The 25,257-nt window shown below is 38.9% G+C and overlaps 1 protein-coding gene across 5 annotated transcripts in view; it reads right to left on the minus strand.

Moving 5' to 3' along the window:
* The window catches only part of HERC2 (HECT and RLD domain containing E3 ubiquitin protein ligase 2), a 289,146-nt gene that overhangs the window by 18,231 nt on the left and 245,658 nt on the right, over positions 1 to 25,257 (minus strand). For 4 of the 5 annotated variants that reach the window (XR_003969350.1, XM_030317589.1, XM_030317587.1 and 1 more), the window contains 11 exons: positions 18,507 to 18,614; positions 17,577 to 17,708; positions 16,980 to 17,138; positions 16,776 to 16,894; positions 15,831 to 15,956; positions 13,624 to 13,779; positions 13,111 to 13,226; positions 12,813 to 13,011; positions 8,737 to 8,951; positions 3,023 to 3,200; positions 2,242 to 2,403 (listed from right to left, as the gene is read on the minus strand). Coding sequence is in view for 4 of the 5 variants with exons in the window: in XM_030317589.1 (XP_030173449.1) it covers positions 2,242 to 2,403; positions 3,023 to 3,200; positions 8,737 to 8,951; positions 12,813 to 13,011; positions 13,111 to 13,226; positions 13,624 to 13,779; positions 15,831 to 15,956; positions 16,776 to 16,894; positions 16,980 to 17,138; positions 17,577 to 17,708; positions 18,507 to 18,614 (1,670 nt within the window). In the remaining variant the exon portion in view is untranslated. The remainder of the gene's footprint in view (positions 1 to 2,241; positions 2,404 to 3,022; positions 3,201 to 8,736; positions 8,952 to 12,812; positions 13,012 to 13,110; positions 13,227 to 13,623; positions 13,780 to 15,830; positions 15,957 to 16,775; positions 16,895 to 16,979; positions 17,139 to 17,576; positions 17,709 to 18,506; positions 18,615 to 25,257) is intronic. The other variant, XM_030317591.1, reaches the window with a different exon arrangement.

The following is a 25,257-nucleotide window of genomic DNA, read 5'->3' on the forward strand; positions in this document are numbered from 1 at the left end:
CCCATTCTCCAGTAAGCCCTGCAATGCTCCTCTGCCCTCCAACCCTCTCAGACCCCACAGGCCCCCAAGAGAGGATCAGCAAAAAGGGGGAGGAGGATTGGCCAAGAGGACCAGGTTGTGGCCTTTAGAACTTATCCATCTATCCAGGTTAATTAAATCAAACATGACCTTGGTCAAGCTAGTATGAGAAGTCATTTCCACCCGTGTACATCGGGGGTCCAGGCCCTTCACAACCAACACCCAGAAGTTTCACTGGGGCTCACTAACCTAGTCATCACTTTTTCTCACCCAGCAAGCTATGCTCCTTGTTACCTGTGACTGTTCTCAGACTTAAGTTCTCATATCTGATTTTTAAAAAAAAAAATTTTAATGTTTATTTTTGAGAGACAGAGAGAGATCAAATGTGAGCAGGGGAGGGAAAGAAAGAGGGAGGGAGGCACAGAATCCCAAGCAGGCTCCAGGCTCCGAGCTGTCAGCACAGAGCCCGATGTGGGGCTTGAACCCACAAACCGCAAGATCATGACCTGAGCTGAGTCAGATGTTCGTTCAACTGAGCCACCCAGGCGCCCCTGATTTTTTTAACGTTTATTCATTTTTCAGAGACAGAGAGAGACAGAGTGTGAGCAGGGGAGGGGCAGAAAGAGATAGGGAGACACAGAATCCAAAGCAGGCTCTAGGCTCTGAGCTGTCAGCACAGAGCCTGACATGGGGCTTGAACTCAAGAACTGCGAGATCATGTCCTGAACTGAAACCAGATGCTCAATCAACCAAGCCACTCAGGCGCCCCTCATATTTGATTTTAAATTTAAATTAATTAAAAACAATTCTCTCTGTTCTCTCCTCACCCTCACCTCTGTCACAATCATATCAAGTAATAACTTCCATTCCCCCAATGCTCAACATCCTAATCCCTGAAGGTGCAAAGCCTGTGTCTAAAGCTTTCCTAAGCATAAGAAAGTCTACAACACACAATTTTTTCATAAATTTGGAAACCTTAAGTAACTTGTAATGTGGTTAAAATACTGTATACCTGCAAGAGAAAAGGAATAAGAAATGCTAAGAATGAAGAGGAAGCACTGAGTTTCTGGTTCTCCAGCAATGCTCACCAGCATGCAGGGATGTCTCCAGGCACATCTCCACCAGGCTTTGGCTCTAAGCACTGCCTGCCAAAACCACTCTCTGCAGTAATGGAAATGTTCTGTGTCCACATTGCCCAATATGGAAGTCACCAGACACATGCTCACACTGAGCACATGAAATGCGGCCAGTATGAGCAAGTAAGTGAATTTTAATTGAGTTACATTTAAACTTAAATAGCCATGTGTGGCCAACAGCTCCTATACTGGGCTGCACAGCTCTGGGAAGAAAAGCTATGCAGTTTTGGCCAGGCTCTTGTCCCATCTGAGGGGGCCCTAGTAGAATGCTGCCCCCCTCCCCCACAGAGCTGCCTGTGCACTGTGAGGGTCTCTACTCCTCACATGCAGTCCCAGATCCCCAACAAGACCAAACACCAAGCAGAGAACAATTTCTAGTTTTCTTTCACAGCACACACACTCCCAAATCCACAGCAAAACACCTCAGCTAAATGGCTCCATCATGTTCATGCACTGTAGGCAGCACAGCAGTCAGCACATGATCTAAACACATCAATGAACTTAATCTCTGCCAACTACCCATTCACAAGGACAAGAGAGTCTCACAAAGTTAAGAAATTGCTCAGAGTCATGCAGATCACATGGAGAAAAGCAATCTGACCCCCAACCCAGGCCTACAGTCTCTTCTCTTAGTGTGTCACAGGATGTCTATTTAACACAGCTTCTGGCTAAGCCAGCTGCAACCCTTTCAGCAAGTACTATTACAATCATAGCTACAGAACTCTGTGAATTGAAAAGACCGTGAACAATTTGTTATCCCTTTCTTCAAACAGGTCTATATACTACATAAAACCACAGGTTGTGCTAACTTACATAAATTTCCCAAGACAGCACAAATAGCACTTAATATATCTTAATACCTTTGGGCCTTTCACTTTTTACTCAACTACCCATTATATTTTCTGCAAAGAAGGTAAAGATGAGGTTAAAAGACTCCTAAGAAGCATGCAGAGGGGGATGGGGTGGTAAGCCTAGGAGGGCCTGGGGTGGGGAGGGGAGGGCTCTAAGAGCTCCACAAAGACGTGGAACCCTCAAGTCCCAGATCATTGGGAAAGGTGCCTTTCTCCCACTGTGCAGACACAAATACCTTCATGGGTACTTTACAGCCATCACTGCCTCCTCTGCCAAGCTTGCCGTAGTCCCCATCCCCCCAGGACCAGACAGTGTCATCATCAGTGAGACAGAGGGTCTGGGCATCTCCACTACCACAGGCAACATCAACCACGTGGTGGCCCTGCAGTGCTTCCACCTTCAAAAAAAAGAAATCAAGGTTATGCAATCACAGCAGAAAGAAGGTTTACCTAAGGAAAGGCTTTAAAGTACTGTGATGCTCTTGGGTTGGGAGAGTGGGGGCGGTACTGTTTTAAGCCTTTACAAAGAATGTGTAATTTTAATAATCATGTAAGATAAGACCAAAAACACCTTCATCAGTTTGAACCAAATCAATATAAATGATAGGAGGCAGGTTATCAGTGTCTCTAGTGAGCCAGTCCTACCACACCAGGAAGTCTTATTCACTGCCTCACCCAAAATACCGTGGGCCTTCTAGAAGCCAAAGCATTTAGCTAGATGCCAGGTAATATTTATTTATATATATTTATATGTGTAAAATATAAATAAAATAATAAAAGGAGATTTCAAATACTATTCTGTTTAAATGACACATGGAATATAAACCTCCTTGTAAATAATGAGGCTAAGACCATCAACTCTAAAACTAAAAAGAAACCATAACAGGAAATACTTTTGACTTTTAAAAATCAAAATGGCATAATGACAATGAGAAGCTGCCTCCCCACCACCTTCAAAAGTGAGGGTGTGAGGAGACACCCCAGGCCTCTGAGCACCTTCTCAAGGCGCCTTCTCACCAGCTTTGGCTTTAACTGGTCCTCACTGTCGCTGTGCCCCAGGCGGCCATACCGGCCTTTGCCCCATGTGTAGAGGTCCCCTGCTGCGGTGACACAGGCACTGTGGGCTCCACCAGCAGCAACATCAACCACTTCAATTCCTCTCAGAGACTCAATGACGCGAGGGCGGTCACATGGACTGCAAAAAAGGCCACCAAATATAACTGAAATAGTTTTATTCTTAAATATTTTAAAAGTATTAAATACTAGGCTTTTGGTTTGTTATATACTTATTCAATGTACACTTCTCAAATGAATTATTTTTTATGTTTATTTTTTATTTTTAAATTTACATCCAACTTAGTTAGCATATAGTGCAATGATTTCAGGAATAGATTTCAGTGACTCATCCCCTATGTGTAACACCCAGTGTTCATCCCAACAAGTGTCTTCCTTAAGGCCCCTTACCCATTTAGCCCATCTTCCCACCCGCAACCCCTCCAGCAACCCTCAGTTTGCTCTCTATATTTAAGAGTCGCTTATGTTTTGTCCCCCTCCCTGTATTTATATTATTTTTGTTTCCCTTCCCTCATGTTCATCTGTTTTGTATCTTAAATTCCACATGAGTGAAGTCATATGATATGTCTTCCTCTAATTTCACTTACCATAATACACTCTAGTCCCACTCATGCTGTTGCAAATGGCAAGATTTCATTCTTTTTGATTGTCAAGTAATACTCCATTATATATATATATATATATATATCTTATGTATATATATATATATATATATATATATACACCTGATCATATATGTGTATCATACATACATATGTATATATATCTTATCATTACTATATATATATATATATATATATATATATATATATATAATGGAGTATGTGTACGTATGTGTGTGTGTGTATACACACATACATATCTCACATCTTCTTTATCCATTCGGGACATTTGGGCTCTTTCTACACTTTGGTTATTGTCATAAAATCAATTGTTAATTAAGAAGAATCATTCAGACCTGAACTCGAAATTTTATAATTTCCTAAATGTTTTCCTTTATACCAGTTGCCCTAATGCCACTGAGCAGGAGACTTGCTAAATTAGAGGCCAGGAGACTAGTGCCCAAATATGGGCCAAGTCTGGCCCATGGCCTGTTTTTGAAAAGCCAATGAGCCTAGAATGAATTTTACATTTTTAAAGGTTGTTAAAAAAAAAAAAAAAAAGGGAAAGAAGCATATATTACAAACACTAAAATATGTAGGCTACCTGGCTCTTTACCAAAACAATTCATCCACCCTTGCTATAAATCAACATTTCATTTATAGAGTTTTATCATATGAATGTCAACGAGCCTACAATGTGCCAAGCACTGACAATTAAGTTTGTTTTCTTCTTACTGAGTTTTGAAAGCTCTTTATAATAATTTTGAAAGTAAGACCTAAGCCAGATGTATGACTGCAAATAATGCTTTCACAGTCTGTAGCATGTCTTTTCAAACACCTGGAGTTCACATTTTTATGAAGTCCAACTTATCCTATTTTTATTTACTGGATCATGCTTTTGGAGTTCTTTCTAAAACTCCTTGTCTGACCTAAAGTCACAAAGGTTTTCTCTCATGTTTTCTTCTGTAAGCTTTTGGACTTAGGTTTCACATTTATGACTATGATTCATTTTGAGTTAATTTTGGATACAGTGCAAGTCAAAAAGTTCACTGCTTGCTATATGGTTATCCAATTGTTCAAGACCATTTGTTGAAAAAGCTCTGTTCTCCAATAAACTGCACTTTTGTAAATTGTGCATTGGAAGTTATAAGGCAGAAATCAAACTTCATTTTTCCACACTCATTATTCAGTATTTGTGGTATATTTTGAGACTCCATTCTGTTCCACTAATACATTTCTCTCTCTTTACAACAGTACTACACTGTTTTGATTACTGTAGCTTTAAAATCAGGCTTGAAATAAGGTAGCGTCTTCCAACTTTGCTCCTGATTTTCAAAGTTGCTTTGATTATTCTAGGTGCTCTGTATTTCTCTATGAATTTTACAATCAGCTTGTCAATTTCTACAGAAATTTTGTTTGAGAAGGGGTTGAATCTATAGGTTAATTTGAGGAAAACTAATAAATCAACAATATTGAGTCTTTTAATCCATGAACACAGTATACTCATTCATTGATTTTTAAGTCTTCTAAAATCTTCCCTAGCAATATTTTATAGTTTTCTCTAAGTCATCCATGGTTTTTTTTTTTTGGTCAAATTTATCCCTTACTATTTCAATTTGGGGGGGGGGTAATATAAATGGTATTTTTAAATTTCAATTTCTGATTACATTTGCATAGTATAAAGACAAACAATTGCTTTTTATTTATTGATCTATCCTGCAACCCTGCTAACCTCACTTATTGATTCTAGTAGCTTTTTGTAGGTATCATAGATTTTCTATATAAGCAATTATACTACGTGTAAAGAAGCAGCTTTAATTCTCTTTCCCTTTTGAATGCCTTTTATATCTTTATACTGCTGAACTTCACTTGACAATCTTGAAGTACAATGCTGAATCTTGATAGCAGATGTCCTTGGTCTTGGTTCCTATAGTTAGGGAAAGTTCAGTATGTCATATTAAGTCACTATTAGCTCTATATTTAACAGAGATGCCCTTTATCAAGTTACAGAAGTTCTCTTTTATTCCTAGATCTAATTTGGACATTTTTCAGCCATCATTTCTCAAAATCCCCTATCCTCCTCTCCTTTGGTGACTTTACTTATATAATAGGCCACTTGAGGCTGTTGTCCACAATTCACTGATGTGATATTCATTTTATATGTTTGTGTGTTTCATTTGTTTCAGTTTCTATTGTTACGTCATCAAGCTCACTGATCTTTTCCTCTACTATGTTTAATCTATATTAAACACATGCACTGTATTCTTCATCCCAGACTTTGATTAGGGCATTTAAAATACCTTTCAATCTCTAACATGCTTAAGTTTTCCCTCAAGTTTCTTAAAGATATAGGCATGTGGTTAAAATACTGTTTTAATATTTTTATCTAGTAATTCTACTACTTATGTCATTTCTGGGTCAGTTTTAATTGAATGATTTTTCTCTTTTTTTTTTTTTTAATTTTTTTTTTTCAACGTTTATTTATTTTTGGGACAGAGAGAGACAGAGCATGAACGGGGGAGGGGCAGAGAGAGAGGGAGACACAGAATCCGAAACAGGCTCCAGGCTCTGAGCCATCGGCCCAGAGCCCGACGCGGGGCTCGAACTCACGGACCGCGAGATCGTGACCTGGCTGAAGTCGGATGCTTAACCGACTGCGCCACCCAGGCGCCCCTGAATGATTTTTCTCTTTATATGGGCTATATTTTCCTACTCTTTTGCATGCCTGATAAATTTTTTACAGCTTTGAGATATAATTGACATATAACATTGTATAAATTTAAGGTGTACAATATGATGAGTTGATACATATATACTGCAAAATGATTACCACAATAAGGTTAACACAGCCATCATCTCACATAATAATTTTTGTGTGGTGTGAACACTGAAGATCTACTCCCTCTGAGCAACTTTCAAGGATACAATAAAGTATTGTTAACTACAGTCACCATGCTGTACATTATGTCCCCAGAATTTATTCATCTTATAACTGGAAGTTAGTACCCTTTGTCGACATCTCCCAACCCCCCAATCCCTAGCCCCTGGAAACCACCAGTCTACTCTAATTCTAGGAGTTCAGTTTTTTTAGATTCCAAATATAAGTGAAATCATAGTGTTTTGTCTTTCTCTGACTGATTTCACTTAGCATAATGTCCTCTAGGTTAATCCAAATTGTCACAAATGCCAAGATTTCTTTTTCTATGGCTGAATAATATTCTAACACACACACCACCACCACCCCACCCCACCCCACATCTTCTTCACCCATTCACCTGTGGATGAACATTTAGGTTGTTTCCATGTCTTGGCTATTGTGAACAATGCCACACTGAACATGGGAGTATAGATCCTTTCAAGAAAATTATTTCATTTTCACCAGATATACACCCAGAAGAGGGACTGCTGGATCACATGGTAGTTCTATTTTTTACTTTTTTCTATGCTTTCCTATAGTGGCTGCATAATTTATATGCAGTGTATAAAGTTTCCCTTTTCTCCACAACCTCAGCAGCACTTATATCTTGTCTTTTTAATAAAAGCCATTCTAACAGGTGTAAGGTAATATCTCATGGCTTCGATTTGCATTTCCCTGAAAATCAGTAATGCTAAGCAACTTTTCATGTACCTGTGGGTCATCTGTATGTCTTCTCTGGAAAAATGTCTATTCAGGTTCTTTGCCCATTCGTTAATTGGGTTTTTTTTTTTATTATTTGCTACTGAGTTATACAAGTTCCTTACACATTTTCGACATTAATCCCTTACCAGTTATATGGTTTGCAAATATTTTCTGTTATTCTATAGGTTGCCTTTTGTTGATTGTTTCACTTGCTGTACAGAAGCTTTTTAGTTTAATGTAGTCCCACTTTATTTTTGCTTCTGGTGCTTGTGCTTTTAGTGTCATATCCAAAATAACATTGCAAAGACCAAGGTCAAGGAGCTTTCTCCCTATGTTTTCTTAGAGGACTCTTATAGTTTCAGAACTTATATTTAGGTTTTTAATCCATTTTGAGTTAATTTTTGTAAGTGGTATAATTCAGGGATCTAATTTCATTCTTTTGCATTTGAATATCCAATTTTCCCAATACTATTTATTGAAGAGACACATGCCTGGTAATGTCTGAATGGATATAGAACATTGTGACGTTTATCTTGCTGAGCGCTTGATATGTCTGTATTGATAAAGATATTCCTGAGCTTATGGTTCCTTGTGAACAATTTAATCCTTTCAGGTTTTGCTTTTAAGCGTTATTGATGGGATCAGAGCAACAGTCTACCTTTAATTTTTTTACCCACTTTTGTGCAACATCATTCTTAGTCCTCTAACCAATGTTCTGGGAATTATCAGGTTTTGGAAGCAAGCTGTATTGTCTGCCCTCTGTGAGCTCTGTGGACCATTCCTTCTAGTCCTTTTGGGTGGTTTGTTCCTTGGCCTCTGAGTTCCTTGGCCACTGACACATGTGACTGCCAGTATTCACCTCTGTAGATCACTGTATGTAACTTTACTGCCTGTTATCCATTGTCTTTAGGGCAGCTGTTTCATATATTTAGTCTGGTACTTTAAGTTATTTCAGAGATGCAGGTCTTTGTTACTCCAACTGGGCAGGTAATTCCCATTAATTTTTAAAAACTAGAAAGTTTGGTTACTTTGTTTAAAAAATATTGTCATTTGTGTGTCCCCTTACCCTCACTCCTTCCATTTCCTCTGTATTTACAGCTTTAGTATCACACATGTTACCAAAATGCCAACTGTTGATTCAGTGAATTACTCGGGATCGGAGGAAGAAAACTTGAGGAGAAGGACTAAGAGAAACTCAATGTACTTAGTACTTAAAAATCGAAAATTCAGAATTGATTTTCCCCTCAAATAGAAGGGTAGTGGAGGCAAGCCCACACATTGGAACATGAACTTATTTCTGCCAAATAAGTCATTAACATTTAACTTGAGTAGATTATTATAAATGTTGTCCTGAAAAACAAAGTGCCAATATGTTATACAAGAGATAAAAGAAACAAGGAAAGCATAACATCAAAAATAATGTTTTCACATAATACCTTCTGTTGCCATGCCCCAACTTCCCATCTTCTGCCTCACCCCAAGAGTAAACTTCTCCTTCTGAAGAGAGGGCAAGACAGTGTTTTCCTCCTGAGTTCACAGCTACTTTCTTAATAAACACGTGTTGAATGGATTCAAGTAATGTTGGGGTAGATACCGACTCTGTCCCTCCAATTCCTAGTCTGCCGCCTGCACCATATCCAGTGGCATACAGCTAAGACAAGAAGAATATAAATATCAGATTTTTATCTAAATATCCCTATATTCTAGTAATTAACAAACTCAATCAGTGTGCTAGATATTTTTACCACAGAGAAAAGAATTTTAAAGTTAAAAATCACAGGAATGGGGGCATCTGGGTGGCTCAGTCAGGGTCGTGGGATTGAGCCCTGCACTGGGCTCTGCACTGAGCATGGAGTCTGCTTAAGATTCTCTCTCTCCCTTTCCCTCTGCCCCTCCCTGGCTCACACACATGTGCGCTCGCTCTCTCTCAAAAAAAAAAAAAAAAAAAAAAAAAGTTACAAGAATGTTTAAGACTTTTCCGTGCTTTATCAAACACTAAAAATGAAATAGTTATGACTATTTAAAATCCCAAGTTCACAAAATGTATTTTAAAAAGAAGATCTTTTCCCTGGAAGCAAATCTCTGATAGTAACACTGATAGAAACACTCATAGAAAAACTATAAATAGATGTAGTATTTCAGCAAGGCTGCATATAAGTCACACAGTAGAATACACTATTTTTCTTTCGTTCTAAGTGAGTAATTATTTCAGGGCACAAGGTTTATCATTAATTTAAAAAAGAATCAGACTGCCTTTTCCAAATGCATGTCAAACATCCCTCCTATAAAAATTTAAATATTGTTTCATATTGTTTCAAATGCATTGCTGCAATGACACAATAGTAAGGAAAACCTCAAGGACTAAAACAGAAAGTGAAACCAAGAACTCAGACTGATAAAAGAGCCCTAAAGCCAGTGTCCCCTGAGAAGGTTTTGAGAATCTTCAGCACACGGGGTGTAGAGGGTAAAGTACCAAGCTTAAAAGGAGTCTCCTTTTAGAAAGATGATCCTCCAGTGGGCCAACTGTGAGGAATAAAAAGAAAACAACAAGGCAAGTTCCCTTTCTCAATCTCAGCACTAAATCATATGGAGAAAAAGCTCTCCTGAGAATTCACAACCATGAAAGGTGATCATTAGGTTGGTTTTCAGTCTAAATTTATACTATGTATGATCTAAATTCCTTTGAGAATTTAATTTACAATGACTTAGATTTGTAGTACCCCAGGGTTATAAATTCTCTTTTGATGAGTGATTTCCAACTAAGCCTCAAAGAATTTCTACATAAAATTTTCTAAGGAAAAGGGTCAGCTCATAGTTTAAAAAAGATGCCATGAGGGAGTCAGAACAACAGTCCAATATTATCTTTAAAGAAATAAAAGCTTGAAAGTATCCCTAAGGAATAAGGAATTACAAAATTACCCAAAGCAGAACTTCCAGGGATTAAAAAAACAATAATTGAAATTAAATACCCAGATACATTTAATAGCAGATTATAAATAGGTAACAAGAGACTAGAAGATGAATCTGAAGACATTCTTTAGATATAGCATAGAAACACAAAGAGAAGAGGAAACATGGAAAGAAGGAGTTAGAGATATAAAGCACTCAACAATCAGAACACATTTTCAGGCAGAGATCACACGGAGAATATGGTAGAAGCAATATCTGAGGCAAAAAAACAGTCTAGGAATTTACCAGAGTTGTTTAAAGACCACTTCTCAAGAGCCAGAAAGCCCCCCTCTCCCATCCCTTACCACCTGGCAAAAACAAAGTAAAACAAAAAAGGGCAATAAAAATATATCACAGCAAAATGCAGATCACTAAAGAAATATCTTAAAAGCAGCCATAGAGAAAAGATTTATTACCTCCATTTGGGTAAAAGTTAGTCTGACTGCTGACATCTCATTAGCAACAATGAAGTCCAAAATCCAAAAGAATAAAACGTTTAACAGGCTGACTGAAAATAACAGTCAACTTAAAATTTCATACTCTAGAACAGGGGTTGGCAAATTATGGCCCATGAGTCAAATCAGGCCCACCATGTACTTTTGTAAATAAAGCTTTATTGGACATAGCCAGACACATTCATTTACATATCATTCATAGGCTTGTTTTCATAGTTGCCAACAGAGACCACATGACCCATAGAGCCAAAAATACTATCACGACCTTTACAGAAAATGTTTGCACCTCTTACTTAGGATAAAGGATAAAATAAAGACATATTCAAATAAACAAAAACAATCTGAGGATAAACCAACAAAAGACTCACTAAAGAAAAATGAAAATATAAAGTAGAAGCAAAATGAAGTAGAAGAAACTGTTTAAAGATATAAGGTCTGAGACATAAGAAATAATGTGAGCAAAGACATGTGCAACATTTGGGTAAATCTGGAAAAATAACAACAAAAATAATAATGCCTATCATTCCCTAATGGGTTTGTGCCAGAACACAGGATAACAAAGTATCAGCTATTTGTATTACTTGGGAGGAGGACAGAAGTAGTAATTCACTTCAGATTTTACATATGCATGTTATAATAACCAGGAAACAATAAAAGACATAGAATTCTCCAGAGAATAGAAAAAGGAAACAAAACAAAACAAAACAAAACAAAACACTTCAACCCTTTTTTATGAGACTAGCACAATCTTGATATTCTTGGCAGGCAGTCTCTGATGTGGTTCCCAAGAGTCCCTAATTCACACCCTGTGTAATCCCTTCTCCTTGAACATGGGCTAGACCTAGTGACTCAATTCTAATGGACAGAATATGGCAACAAGGATGGACTATCACTTTTGGATTAGGTCACACAAGACTGTAACTTGTGTCTTGCTAACACCTCCCTTGCTTGCTCTGAGGAAGCCAGCTGCTACAGTGTGATGTGGCAAAGAACTGAGGGCAGCCTCAACTAACAGCTCATGAGGAACTGAATGCTCAGTATAGCCCTGAGGCAACTGCAGCCTGGGGAGAGATCCTAGGTGGGAGGACCAAGCTAAGCCACCTTCCAGAGTCCTGACCCAGAGAAACTGCAAGATAATAAACATGCATTTTTAAGTTAATTGTTGTAAGTTAAATAGATATATAATAATAGAGTACCAAAATCAGACAAGGAATATATAAGACAGAAACATTATTATAATCGCACTTTAAGATCTTGGGGCTCCCAAAAATCCCAAAGAAAATATTCACAAACACAAACCAAAAAAATATAAAACATCCTGACCAAGGTGGGTGTCTCCACAGAATGCAAGGGGGTTTAATATAAGAAAACCAATTAATCCAATTCACGACATAAATCCACTAAAGGAGAAAACATCCATAGGAATAGTTTTTTTTAATGTAGAAAGAGAAGGAAGTTTCCTTAATCTCATAAAGATCATCCACCAAAACCTCACAGTAAGTTTGTGAAATGTTCAATCACAGTGTTTACTTTGCAAACTGGATTAAGAACAAGCCCGCAACTACCACCCCCGCTCAATATTATATCAAAACAACCCAATACAATGAGCTTCCTTTCTTCCACACAAAAAGGAAAAAATAAGAGTGGTGAACTGAAAAGGAACAAAACTGATTTACAGATTATGACTCTATAAAGAAGATACAAGAAATCCTGAGATATACAAAAGAAAGAAAATAGTTGAATAAGGTCACCAAACATAAAGACAATATGTAAGTATTAACCATTTCATCATACTAGAAGCAATTAATTTTTTAAAAAGCATTACACTAGCAAATAAAAAAAAGGAATACTCTAATGTATTATTGATATGCAAACAGTACACTTTTCTACATACGCTGTATTTCAAAATAAAACACTGTAAAGTTATAGAACACATCAAAGATCATACAGAAATATTTTAGAATGATAACTGCTTCCAACAATAAGTACTATTAACCTTGAGATAACGTTTTAATACAGAGTCCTTACACATACCACGGACCAATAACGCACTCTAGCCATAGCTGTCTCTTAGTTTTTAACATATGACACAGAAAAGGCACCCTTACCTTTCCATCAGCTGTCACTGCAAACAGAGTCTGTTCTCCTCCAATTAACTGCACGGGTCTGAGAGTTGCAAGAGCTTCACATGGAGTGGGAACTTTAACTTTTGCACCTTCGATGCCCCCAAGCTGTCCCCTATGATTATGCCCCCATCCATAAATTGTTCCACTGCCACCCGCAGAAAGAGTCCAGTCATCTGGTCGCCTACAACAAACATTAAGTGAACAATTAACATCGGAAAGAACTGCACATACAACACCTTTCCCCAGTGTACAGCATTATTCTTGGTTCTGATATAATAACCTGTTCATCCACTGCACAAGTTGTTCATCTTGCTCTCTTTTAAAAATGTCGTGGCTCTCGTGGAGAACATCCATGTGTTCACTGTCTGCCATTAACTCACGAATTTTCTTAGCCACCTAGACAACATTATTATGAGATTATCAATAAACACTCACCTCTCAAAAATGAAACACATAATATTAAGGTAACAACACAGGAGTAATCCCGATTGCAGAATCTGAGGGAATGCCAACATCAATACTGTGATTTTATAGTTAATAAGCAAAATCAATACAATTATAATCAAGTCTAAGATATTGAAATGTCTGGGCAGTACTAGTATATCTTTAGTTTACTAAAAATAAACTTTAACTGAAATTCACAGTATGCATTTATTCATTTTCACCTATGTGATTTTTTTTTTATGGTATCCCTTTGTAAGAGAAATGTTGCTGTGTCTCATAATATTGGCATCTGTTTACACCATGACTGAATAAGGAAAATGTTTTTACATTCCAAAATAACATGCTATACCTCATCAAGAAAAAGACGTGGCAAGGGTGTTCTTTTGTCCAGGGCCACAGCAACGCGGGAGGCCATGCAGTACCTTCGGAACCAAGCCCACTTGTGCGTCTCAGCACAGCAAGGGAGAGTGTCTAGCTCCAAGTCACAAGCAAGAGCTACCAGTACCTGTAGCAACCAAAAATTAACAAAACAAGGAAGCTCAGAAATGCAGCTAAGAATCTATTTCACCAACACTGCATGCTAAAGACAGACACAATTACAGGGTTTCTGTGAGTTCTCATTCAGGAGCTCCTTATTCCAGGCTGACTGCTATGTGTCTGCAAGTGTTTTACCATTACCAGTGGTGTGGATTATTCCCACCCAGCTCCTAGTGATGCACCTTATACACAAGACCTCAGATCTGACAACTGCCACAACACTTACTGCCTAAGTCAAGCATCTCAAAGTACACTAATACTTGGCTAAAGTATTAAGGGCTTATTAGGTCATAGTCATTTCTGGAAAATTTTCATATTCAACTTCAGCAATACTTACCCATGTCCTCAAGGAGGCCTGAAATGTGGTGCACTACGCACGACCACTCTCTGTGTCTCTCCTAGCCAACCAGCTCTCTCATCACTTTATTTATTTATTTATTTATTTATTTATTTTTAATATGAAATTTATTGTCAAATTGGTTTCCATACAACACCCAGTGCTAATCCCAACAGGTGCCCTTCTCAATGCCCATCACCTGCTTTCCCCTCCCTCCCACCCCCCATCAACCCTCAGTTTATTCTCAGTTTTTAAGAGCCTCTTATGGTTTGCCTCCTTCCCTCTCTGTAACTTTTTTTTTCCCCTTCCTCTCCCCCATGGTCTTCTGTTAAGTTTCTCAGGATCCACATAAGAGTGAAAACATATGGCATCTTTCTCTGTATGACTTATTTCACTTAGCATAACACTCTCCAGTTTCATCCATGTTGCTACAAAAGGCCAGATTTCATTCTTTCTCATTGCCAAGTAGTATTCCACTGTGTATATAAACCACAACTTCTTTATCCATTTACCAGTTCATGGACATTTAGGCTCTTTCCATAATTTGGCTATTGTTGAAAGTGCTGCTATAAACATTGGGGTACACGTGTGCCTATGCATCAGCACTCCTGTATCCCTTGGGTAAATTCCTAGCAGTGCTATTGCTCATAGGGTAGATCTATTTTTAACTTTTTGAGGAACCTCCACACTGTTTTCCAGAGCGGCTGCACCAGTTTGCATTCCCACCAACACCTATAGTCTCCTGATTTGTTTGTTTTAGCCACTCTGACTGGCATGAGGTGGTATCTCAGTGTGGTTTTGATTTCTATTTCCTTGATGAGGAGTGATGTTGAGCATCTTTTCATGTGCCTGTTGGCCATCTGGATGTCTTCTTTAGAAAAGTGTCTACTAGGGGCGCCTGGGTGACGCAGTCGGTTAAGCGTCCGACTTCAGCCAGGTCACGATCTCGCAGTCCGGGAGTTCGAGCCCCGCGTCAGGCTCTGGGCTGATGGCTCAGAGCCTGGAGCCTGTTTCCGATTCTGTGTCTCCCTCTCTCTCTGCTCCTCCCCCGTTCATGCTCTGTCTCTCTCTGTCCCAAAAATAAATAAACGTTGAAAAAAAAAATTAAAAAAAAAAAAAAAAAAAAAAAAAAAGAAAAGTGTCTACTCATGTCTCCTGCCCATTTCTTCACTGGATTATTTGTTTTCCGGGTGTGGAGTTTGGTGAGTTATTTATAGATTTTGGATACTAGACCTTTGTCTGATATGTCATTTGCAAATGTCTTTTCCCATTCCATCGGCTGCCTTTTAGTTTTGTTGATTGTTTCCTTTGCAGTGCAGAAGCTTTTTATCTTCATAAGGTCCCAATAATTCATTTTTGCTTTTAATTTCCTTGCCTTTGGAGATGTGTCAAGTAAGAAATTGCTGCAGCTGAGGTCAGAGAGGTTTTTTCCTGCTTTCTCCTCTAGGGTTTTGATGGTTTCCTGTCTCACATTCAGGTCCTTCATCCATGTTGAGTTTATTTTGTGAATGGTGTAAGAAAGTGGTCTAGTTTTATTCTTCTGCATGTTGCTGTCCAGTTCTCCCAGCACCACTTGTTAAAGAGACTGTATTTTTTCCATTGGATATTCTTTCCTACTTTGTCAAAGATTAGTTGGCCATACTTTTGTGGGTCTCATCACTTTAAAACAACTCAAACATTACCTTAAAGAATGGGCTGTGGAGCAGTTGCTTGCCACCTCTTACAATAGGATCTTCATATTCAAATTGCCTTTGCAAAGCTTCCGGAAGGCCTTTTACCAAAGCAGCAAGAGCACTACCTGTAAAACTCTAAGAAAACAACAAGATTATATCCTAGTAAAGCAATCCAAAATGTAGGGAAAGTAACCATTTTATTTCTGTGAGTCAAAAGTTTTGTTATATTGATACTATTCTCCCTAAAAAAATGTGTATTGATATTTTCAAATAGGTTTGATGAACACTAAAATTTAAAAGAAGAGCTTGAAAATTTACCTCAGAATGCTTGGTCTAGATTTCAATATAGCCACTTGCAGGGAACCAGGCCCTTTTTGGCCTACAAAGTCCCAACTCCCAAGATCGTTAGGATCAAGCATCCTTTTAACAGTAACTACCTCATCCAACAAAATAAGGGGATGTGGTGAGCCAGACTTGTTGCAAAGTCTAACAGATACAATCCTATGCTCACAGCCATTGACACATCTTTGTTTCCAAAAATCACAGTCCAGCCTGCACTCAGTATATGGAGTAACATAAAGGAGTCTGGATGGGACAAAAGCAGGCTTATTGTTATGTAGAATTTCCCAACTCTTCTCAGTGACTTAAATTTTTCAAGCAATATTTTTTTAAATTTTTTTTTTTAACATTTATTCATTTTTGAGAGACAGAGATAGAGTGTGAGTGGAGGAGGGGCAGAGAGAGAGGGAGATACAGAATCTGAAGCAGGCTCCAGGCTCTGAGCTGTCAGCACAGGGCCTGATGTGGGGCTCGAACTCACAGACTGCGAGATCATGACCTGAGCCGAAGTCAGACACTCAACTGACTGAGCCACCCAGACGCCCCTTAAATTATTCAAGCAACATTTTATTCCCAAAGTCAAACATCTAGAAACTGTGAAGTAATGTTCCGTACCAAAGCTCTTGCTTCTCCATCATTATCTCCAAGTAGCCTGTTTATGTTAATTGATTGCCCAAATTCAGTTGTAAGCAGCTTCCTCAGTCTCTGAAGGGCCCACATTCTGTGACTGGCAGCTTAAATGAGCAGACAGAAAATATCAGAAGCTTGACCATTTTTCCCATCAAGTACAACAGACATGATAATAAAGATGCTATTTACCTAAGGCACTCAGCTGTGCACAGGCTGCCAGCGATGCTGCAAGGCGAGGGACAATGCTTCTGTTTGAGGTGAGATTGAGCCGGAAGTCTAACAGACATGTCACCAAGTCCATGGACGGACAGGAGAGGACACAGCGATCAGAAAGGAGGTCTTTAGGGCCTGCGAAATGAGCATTGTAAATGTTTCCATGTTGGACAGGATAAGGGCTACCCCACAAGGAGACCTGTAAAATCTGACCAACGAGTGGGCCTCATCTACTTGGATGCCATGCTTAGAGGGTGCCCATGGTACCGCTACTGTCTATGTCACACAACTATGCACTGTATTAGACATTTTATCTGAAAATCAAACAGCTTAAGAAGTTCATTCAACAATAATAACTCCTTTCCCATTAGGTAATGGAGTCCTAACATCCCAACAACTGGGCTACTAAGGTTGCTCTTTGGCAGTTATGATCACCACTGTGGTGGGGCCTTGGGCAGTGCTGGCTCCCAACACAACAGGAGAAGGCAGAGTACAATGTACTAAATGAAAACAATTTATGTGTCCACCTTGCTTGAGTCATCAAGATTTGGACATCGTAAGCCCCCTACTTACCTGCAGCTGGCATGATGGGATAGACTGTGAAGCGCCAGCCCCATCCATTCACAGACCCATCACTGATGAACTTCCACTTCAACTCATCCCCTGGGATGCGTAGCTCACTGGACCAGTCAGACCATTCTCGGCCTAGTGGGGAAAATTATGCCCCAGGGTTGGGTTCACTATGTCATGTGATAAACACAAACTTTTTTAAAAACAAAGCAAAATCATTCACACTATGTCTCAAGAACAGCTGGCTCCTCCAACCCAAGTTCTCCAAAATCTGAGTTCCCTCTACTCCTAGTGAATGATATTTAATACATACTGCCCTTCCATACACATTACATCAAGTACGAGGGAAAATGAAGACAGGTGGGCACTGCCCTGATACATAGCTACCACACTGCAGAGCCAGCAGCACACAAGCCCAGGTCAAGGGCTACAGAGAGTTTCCTGGGGAAGGTCTTATGTGATGGCAGTTACCCAGGAAACAGGAGAAAGAGCCCCAGATTTCCTCACAGAGCATACAATCTTACCAAAACCTGAGCCCAGCCCTTACTGCAGTCAATTATAAACCAAGTCCCTTTAGGAAGCTTTTTCATACATCAAATTTTAGTTTGCACAAGCCTGGTACTCCCATATGTCTTACAGCACCATCTCTAGCTATCTGGGTGAAACTGGGCCTCCAAGATGGCCAATGTCCTGACAAGGACCTACCAGGAACCCAGTAATTCACTGGTGAGGTGCAGATACCATTCTCACAACTATCTTACTCAAAGTACTGTGAACAGGCAGACAAAACCTTCTATACTTTGCAGCAAAATAGCTTACTATCCCTTCCTTTAGTCTCACACAGGAATGAAGCAGTAGCATTCTGTTTAGTAAGTTACTAGTTCTGTTCTATGAAGGTGGGCAGATAGTGTCCTGTTCAACCTCCCTTCACACCTGACCGCACGGAGACAATCCTGTTGACACCATCCATGACTGTGAGAGGGTCGTGGCGCCTCTCTGTAGAGCACTGCCGGTCAAACTCCACCCTGAGTCCTTCTGCACCTGGAGGTCAAGTGAGCACAAAACACACAGTGATCACTCCCAAATGACATACCACAGACAAGGCCATAAGCCGCAACAGACACATAGAAACAGTGAGACTAATATGATGTTTAACAGCTAATGAAAAGCAGAAAGTCAGGAGGAACTGACCTCATAGACAAGAATCTAAGATTGACTGCCTCTTTCCCCCCACTTTATCTCCCACAGAAGACTTCACCTGTGATGGAAAGCCCAAGAATACACTTCTGCTTGGCAAATTCATTTTGTGCTCTCATTTCTGGGCAAATTTTCAGGCTGCAACCTCAGTTGCCAGACCAAACTTTATTATCCCCCCACCCCACACACATTTAAAATGCCACATGAAACCATATTCATCAACATTTAGTATTAGATCTAGAGTCTTCTGTGGGAAAAGTTAGCTTACAAAATAATTAATGAAGAGCAGGACCTAGGTTATGGTGGAGGGAAGAGGTTAACAAATCCCCTCCTTCAAAGCAGCTATAAAACCATTCAAAATTATAAAAGATGATGATCTCAGGGCTCTGCAAATAAATTAAAGGCAAACAACAAGTTGAGAAGTGTTTATTCATGAAAAAAACTGCCAAACTTGGATAGAGATGGGAGTACCTATGATGTTCTTGCCTGGGTATGTTTCCATCCAAGCTGGAGGACAGTTCTACCAAGATGGGACTCTGCCTCCAGGGGAAGCTGACTGGTGCAGAGCAGGGAGCAGAAAATGCATGCCAGGGGCACTGCTAATAAAAAGACCAACAAGAAAGCCTCCATCTCCACTGGCCTGAGAACATGGTTTGGCGAGTGAGTATCAAATCTGAGAGGTAAGTATTAAATCTGAGAACTATCCAGAAATTTAACAAGGAGATCATAAAATTCAGAGAGCACAGAAGGGCCAATGAGGGCATCATGGAGGCCTGGACAAACTGGGATGCGCGCACACAGGAAAACTGCCAAAACAGAGTTCTATGCCCTCCCTGCTCCCACCTGCATGTAGATCCACCAACAGAAGGGGAGATCAACAGGCTTGAGCATAAGCCAAGAGGATACAGAACAAACCCTAGAAGTCAGGCTAGAGAACAAAAATGAGAACAAAAGAATGAAACCGGGACATCAGAGGCCACATGCTGTGAGGGAACCAGATTTCAGAGAGAATTACAGTCATGTTACAAAACAAGTACAGAACACAATGAAAATAACCCATCAACCAATACAAATCTTGAAAAAGAATATCAGAATCCAGATGATACTACATACTACTACCTAAAATGTTCGCTTTTCAAAAAAATTATGAGACAAACAAAAACACTGAAAAATGTAAGCCATACTCAAAAGTAAAATCAGTCAATAAAAATGAACTCTGATGCCCAAATGCTAGATCTAGCAAACAATAAAGCAACTGAAATGTTCGAAAAATCCAAGAAAACCAGAGAAAATAAGGTAACACAGAAAACATAGTAACAAATGATAAGACTGACTTAACAAATATAGAATCTCAATAAAGAGGGAGAAACTATGAAAAAAGTACTAAAAGGAAATTTTGGAGTTGGAAAATAGAATGACCCAAATGAAAAATTCATTAGATGGGCAAAATGGCAGAAAAAAGGGAGTCAAATTGAAGACTGTATCATTTCTCTCTTACTCCTGGAAAATAAGAGAAAAAAGACAGGAAAAATGAGAAAGTCTCAAACACCTAGGAGACAACATTAAGGAATACAAACATATGCATCTGGGAATTTCCTCCCAAAAAACAGAACAGAAAAAAAGGGCACAGAAAGAGTAATTAAAAAATACAGCCCAAACCTCCTTATTTGATAAAAAACATTAATCTACAGTTCCCAAAATTAATAAATCCCAAGTAGGATAAAACAAAGAGATCCACACCTAGACATATTATACTGAAACTACTGAAAACCAAAGACAAAAAGACAAAATCATGAAAGCAGCAAGATTAAAAAAAAAGTCACAAAACATCTAGGGGTACAAAATACCATTAATGGCTGCCTTCAATGGACGTCAGAAACCAGTGGGATGACATGTTTAAAATAATAAAAGGGAAAAACTCTAAGATTTCTAAACTAAGAAATCTATATCTAGCAAAACTATCCTTCAAAAAGTGAAGGCAAAATTAAAACATTCCCAAATAAACACATAGTGAGAGAACTGCTAGCAGATATGCTTTAGAAAAACCATTTACAGTATTCCAGGCTGAAATACCAAACAGAAACCTGAATCCATGGGAAGAAATAAAAAGCACTGGAAAAGGGAAATATGTGGGTTAAGATACAGCATAAGTATTTTTTTCCCTTTCCTTTTCTTAATACTTTTAAAAGACAAAATATTACATGAAGCAGAGCTTAGGAAACTATAGTCCATGGGCCATATTTGTCTCACCCCCCATTTTTGCATAGCCTGTGAGCAAAGAATGATTTGTGTGTTTTCAAATGGTTAGAAAAAAAATCAAAATAATATTTTGTGACACATGGAAGTTTGCGAATCCTTGACATAATGCAATGATTATCATACCATATACATGTATGTATAACAGATATAGTTACAAGTATGTGGCACAGATTTCTAACATATATAAATGTAACATATATGACAATAACAGCAAAAAGGAGAGAAAAGGAAATAGAACTACACTGGAGCAAAGTTGCTACATTTTACCAGAATTAAGATATTAACCATGAAGTGGATGGTGATATATTCAAATGCTTATTTTAGACCCTAGAGCAAACACTAAAAAAAGTGGCTGAAAATCAACAGAGGAATTAAAATGTTACACACGAAAAAATTTTAACACAAAAGAAAGCACTAAAGGAAGAACAAAAGAAGACACAGGCATTAGAGAAAATATAGCAAAATGCCGGATGTAAATCCAACCAAAGCCATAATTACATTAGATATGAATGGCCTAAGCATCTCAATCAAAAAGCAGAGATTGCTGGATGAAAAAAGCAAGATGCAACTAAAAGGCGCATAACCAGAGACAAACCCAGGCTCAAAGACAAAAAAAAGTTCGAAGTAAAAAGATGGAAAAAAATCTAGTATGGAAACAATCACCGTAAAAGAAATGGAGTCGCTATACAAATATTACACAAAACAGACTTTAAGGCAAGAAATGTTAATAGAAACAAAAAGGGACATTTCACACTGAAAAAAGAGTCAAACATCAGATATAAATAACAATTACAAAGGTATGCACACCTAACAACAAAGCTCCAAAATATATGAATGGAAAGCTGATAGAAATGAAAGAAGTAGACAAGTCCACAATTATAGCTGAAGATTTCAATATCCAAGTCTCCAGAACTGACAGAATGAATGAAAGAAAATCAGTAAGACTACACATTTCAACAGGACTACCAATCATCTTAACCTTACAGATAATAATTACAGAACACTCCCCCAACAAAGGAAGAAAGTACATTCCTATTAACAGACATGAAACATTCTCTATGATAGACCACATTCTATAAAACAAGTTTCAATAAATTTAAAAGATGTGAAATCATTCAATGTATGACTGAACAACTACAACCATAATTGTATAACTACAGTGGAATTGAATCAGAAATCAACAAAAGAAGGAAATTTGGGAAACCTCCAATACTTAAACGGCACTTCTAAATAATCCATGGTTCAAACAAGAGATCTCAAAAAAGAAATTAGGAAATATTTAGGCTGAACAAAACTTGAAAACACAGCATTATCATAATTTATGTGGCATAGCCAAAGCAGTGTTTAGAAGGAAATCTGTCACTTCAAACTCTATTAGAAAAGAGGTCTCAATAATCTATGGTTCTACCTTAAAAAAACTAAAAACAAAAAGCAAAAACATATTGTACCTGAAGCAGAAGGAAGAAAATTATAAAGATCAGAATAGAAATCAGTAAAAGAGAAAACAGAAAAACAACTGAAGAGAGAAACAAGTCAATGAAACCAGAAATTAGTTCTTTGAAAAGATCAACAAAATAAACTTTCAAGATGACTGATTGGGGGGGCAGAAATGTAGAAGATACAAATGATCAAAACCAGGAAAAAAAGAAGGAATATCACTATTGTGTTATAATAAAATATGTATTTTATTATACATATCTTGTATCTCATCATTGGCACAAAGCTCCTAAGACCCTAGAAATTTTCTGTTAGGAGTGTCTTTTGTCATTCATAAGGAGCCTTTTTGAGCCCACCTAAGTTTATGCTAATGAGGTAATTTAGGGTGGGGTCTCTAGATTACCTCAGAATGGGGCTGGTCACCAGAAAGATCAAATGATTAGAGAGCTGGCTCTTTTGTTACCACCAAGAGATCTCTGGGAAGGGGAGGTAAGGTGGAGGGGGTATTGTAGATTAAGATACATAAAAACTCCTGAATAGCAAGATTTGATAAGACACCAAGCTGGGAGGATGATATACCCCAGTTTCATAGCAACAGAAGCCCCTGTATCAGGTTTTTTCCTGACCTCATCCTATGTACCTGTTCATCTTGCTATTCATCCGCACCCTTTATAATATCCTTTATAATAAACTGGTAAACCTATGTGTGAAGCTGAATAAAGGAAAGCTCATTTCAAATGAAGTCAGGAGGCTAGAATGGGGAGCTCTCATGCCCTACCATTCTTCATCAGTTGCAGACCCCAACAGGAAGAGAGGTATCTTGCGTTCCCAACAGGAAGAATGTCAATCCTACACAAACTCTTTCAGAGAAAAGAGGAGGAAGGAACATGTATTAAGGCCAGTATTATCCTGACACCAAAACCAGACAAAGCTATCACAAGAAAGAAAAGCTATATGAATAAATGAATAAATTTTAAAATACAAACCTAAAAGAAAGCTATAGGGCAATACTATTCATGAAAATAGATGCAAAAATTCTTAACAAAATATTAGCAAACCAAATCCTGTAACATATAATAAAGATTATACATTATGAACAACTGTGATTTGTTTAAGATTAGAGTGAGTTTAATATCCAAAAACTGATTTCTGCAATATGCATTACTGAGTAACAAAACACACAAAAAGCATTTGCCAAATCCAACACTCATTCATAAAATGCACCTACTACCCCCCACTAAGTAGGAATAGAAACTTCCCCAAGTTGATAAGGGCGTTTAAGAAAAATCTATAGTTAATGAATTTAATGCTGAGAGACTGAATATATTCACCCTACTGGAACAAGGAAAAGGATTTCCACTCTCCCCCTATGTATACAACACTGATTGTAGTCAGTGTCTGCTCTAGATTAAGGAATAGATGATGCCCTTTAAACTGCTATAAAGAAAGACATGTGTGAAATGAGATTGGGGAAAGGCTGTTTCTGCATATGATGGTTAGGAAAAAATTCTCTGAACAAGAGAATGGTCAGAACTCTGTAACTAATTGCCTAGGGGAAGAATATTTCAGGCAGATGGCAAATATGAAGTGAGACAAATATCCTGAGCCTGGAATATATTTCAGGACTAGGAAAGAAGATGACGAGGAGGCGCCAGGAGGGAGAGACAACGAGGGAGAAAGGAATGATTTGTATGATCAGGGTTCATACAAAGTTGTACAGGCCATGGTTAGAGAAGTTCAGCTCCTATTTTAAGGTTATAGGGATACACTGGTGGGTTTTAAGCAGAGGACCAGCATGTTCTGACTGGGGTGGTTCACAGGGTGGTTTTAAGAGAGCATCTCTGGATGTCCTGTAGGGAGATGATTCTGGAGGACACAGAAGGTTAGGTGTAGAAGTGGGAACATGAGCAGCCCACTAATATATGGTGCTCATATAATAAACTGGATGTGACTAGGTGGTTGGACCCAGAATGGCCTGGAGTTAGAGACAAATGGCTAAGTTCGTAATATATATATTTTAAAAGTAGAAATGATAGGCACTTCTGGGGAAGAAGGCAGATAGGAAAACCCTAAATTCACTCTACCCCACAGATACAACTAGGTAACACTCACATCAGAGCAAACAACTCAGAAAGAGGCCCAAAGACTGGGGGAACAAAATGACACAACTAAAATCAGTCAAGGTATTCACAATATAAACAGATGTAAAATATGACACCATATACTAAAACATTGGGGGAGAGAGGAGAAAAAAATGGGTTCAAACTTACACAACTATCAACTTAATATAGATTGCTTATACGCAGAAGATGTTAGGAAGGGGTGTTGGAAGATGGCGGCGTAGGAGGACGCTGGGCTCACCGCGCGTCCTGCTGATCACTTAGATTCCACCTACCCCTGCCTAAATAACCCAGAAAACCGCCAGAGGATAGGCAGAACGGAGTCACCAGACCCAAGCGCAGACGAGAGGCCCACGGAAGAGGGTAGGAAGGGCGGCGAGGCGGTGCGCGCTCCACGGACTGGCGGGAGGGAGCCGGGGCTGAGGGGCGGCTCGCCGGCCAAGCAGAGCCCCCGAGTCCAGCTTGCAAAAGCGGAGGGGCCTGACGGACTGTATTCCGACAGCAAGCGCGACTTAGCGTCTGGGAGGTCATAAGTTAACAGCTCTGCTCAGAAAGCGGGAAGGCTGGAGGACAAAGGGAGGGAGAGCTGCGGAGCCCCCGGACGACAGAGCTCAGTTTGGAGGGGAACAAAGGCCCTCGCCAGCGCCATCTCCCCCGCCCATCCCCCAACC

Source organism: Lynx canadensis, chromosome B3 (genome assembly GCF_007474595.2).
Source record: "Lynx canadensis isolate LIC74 chromosome B3, mLynCan4.pri.v2, whole genome shotgun sequence".
NCBI lineage: Eukaryota > Metazoa > Chordata > Mammalia > Carnivora > Felidae > Lynx > Lynx canadensis.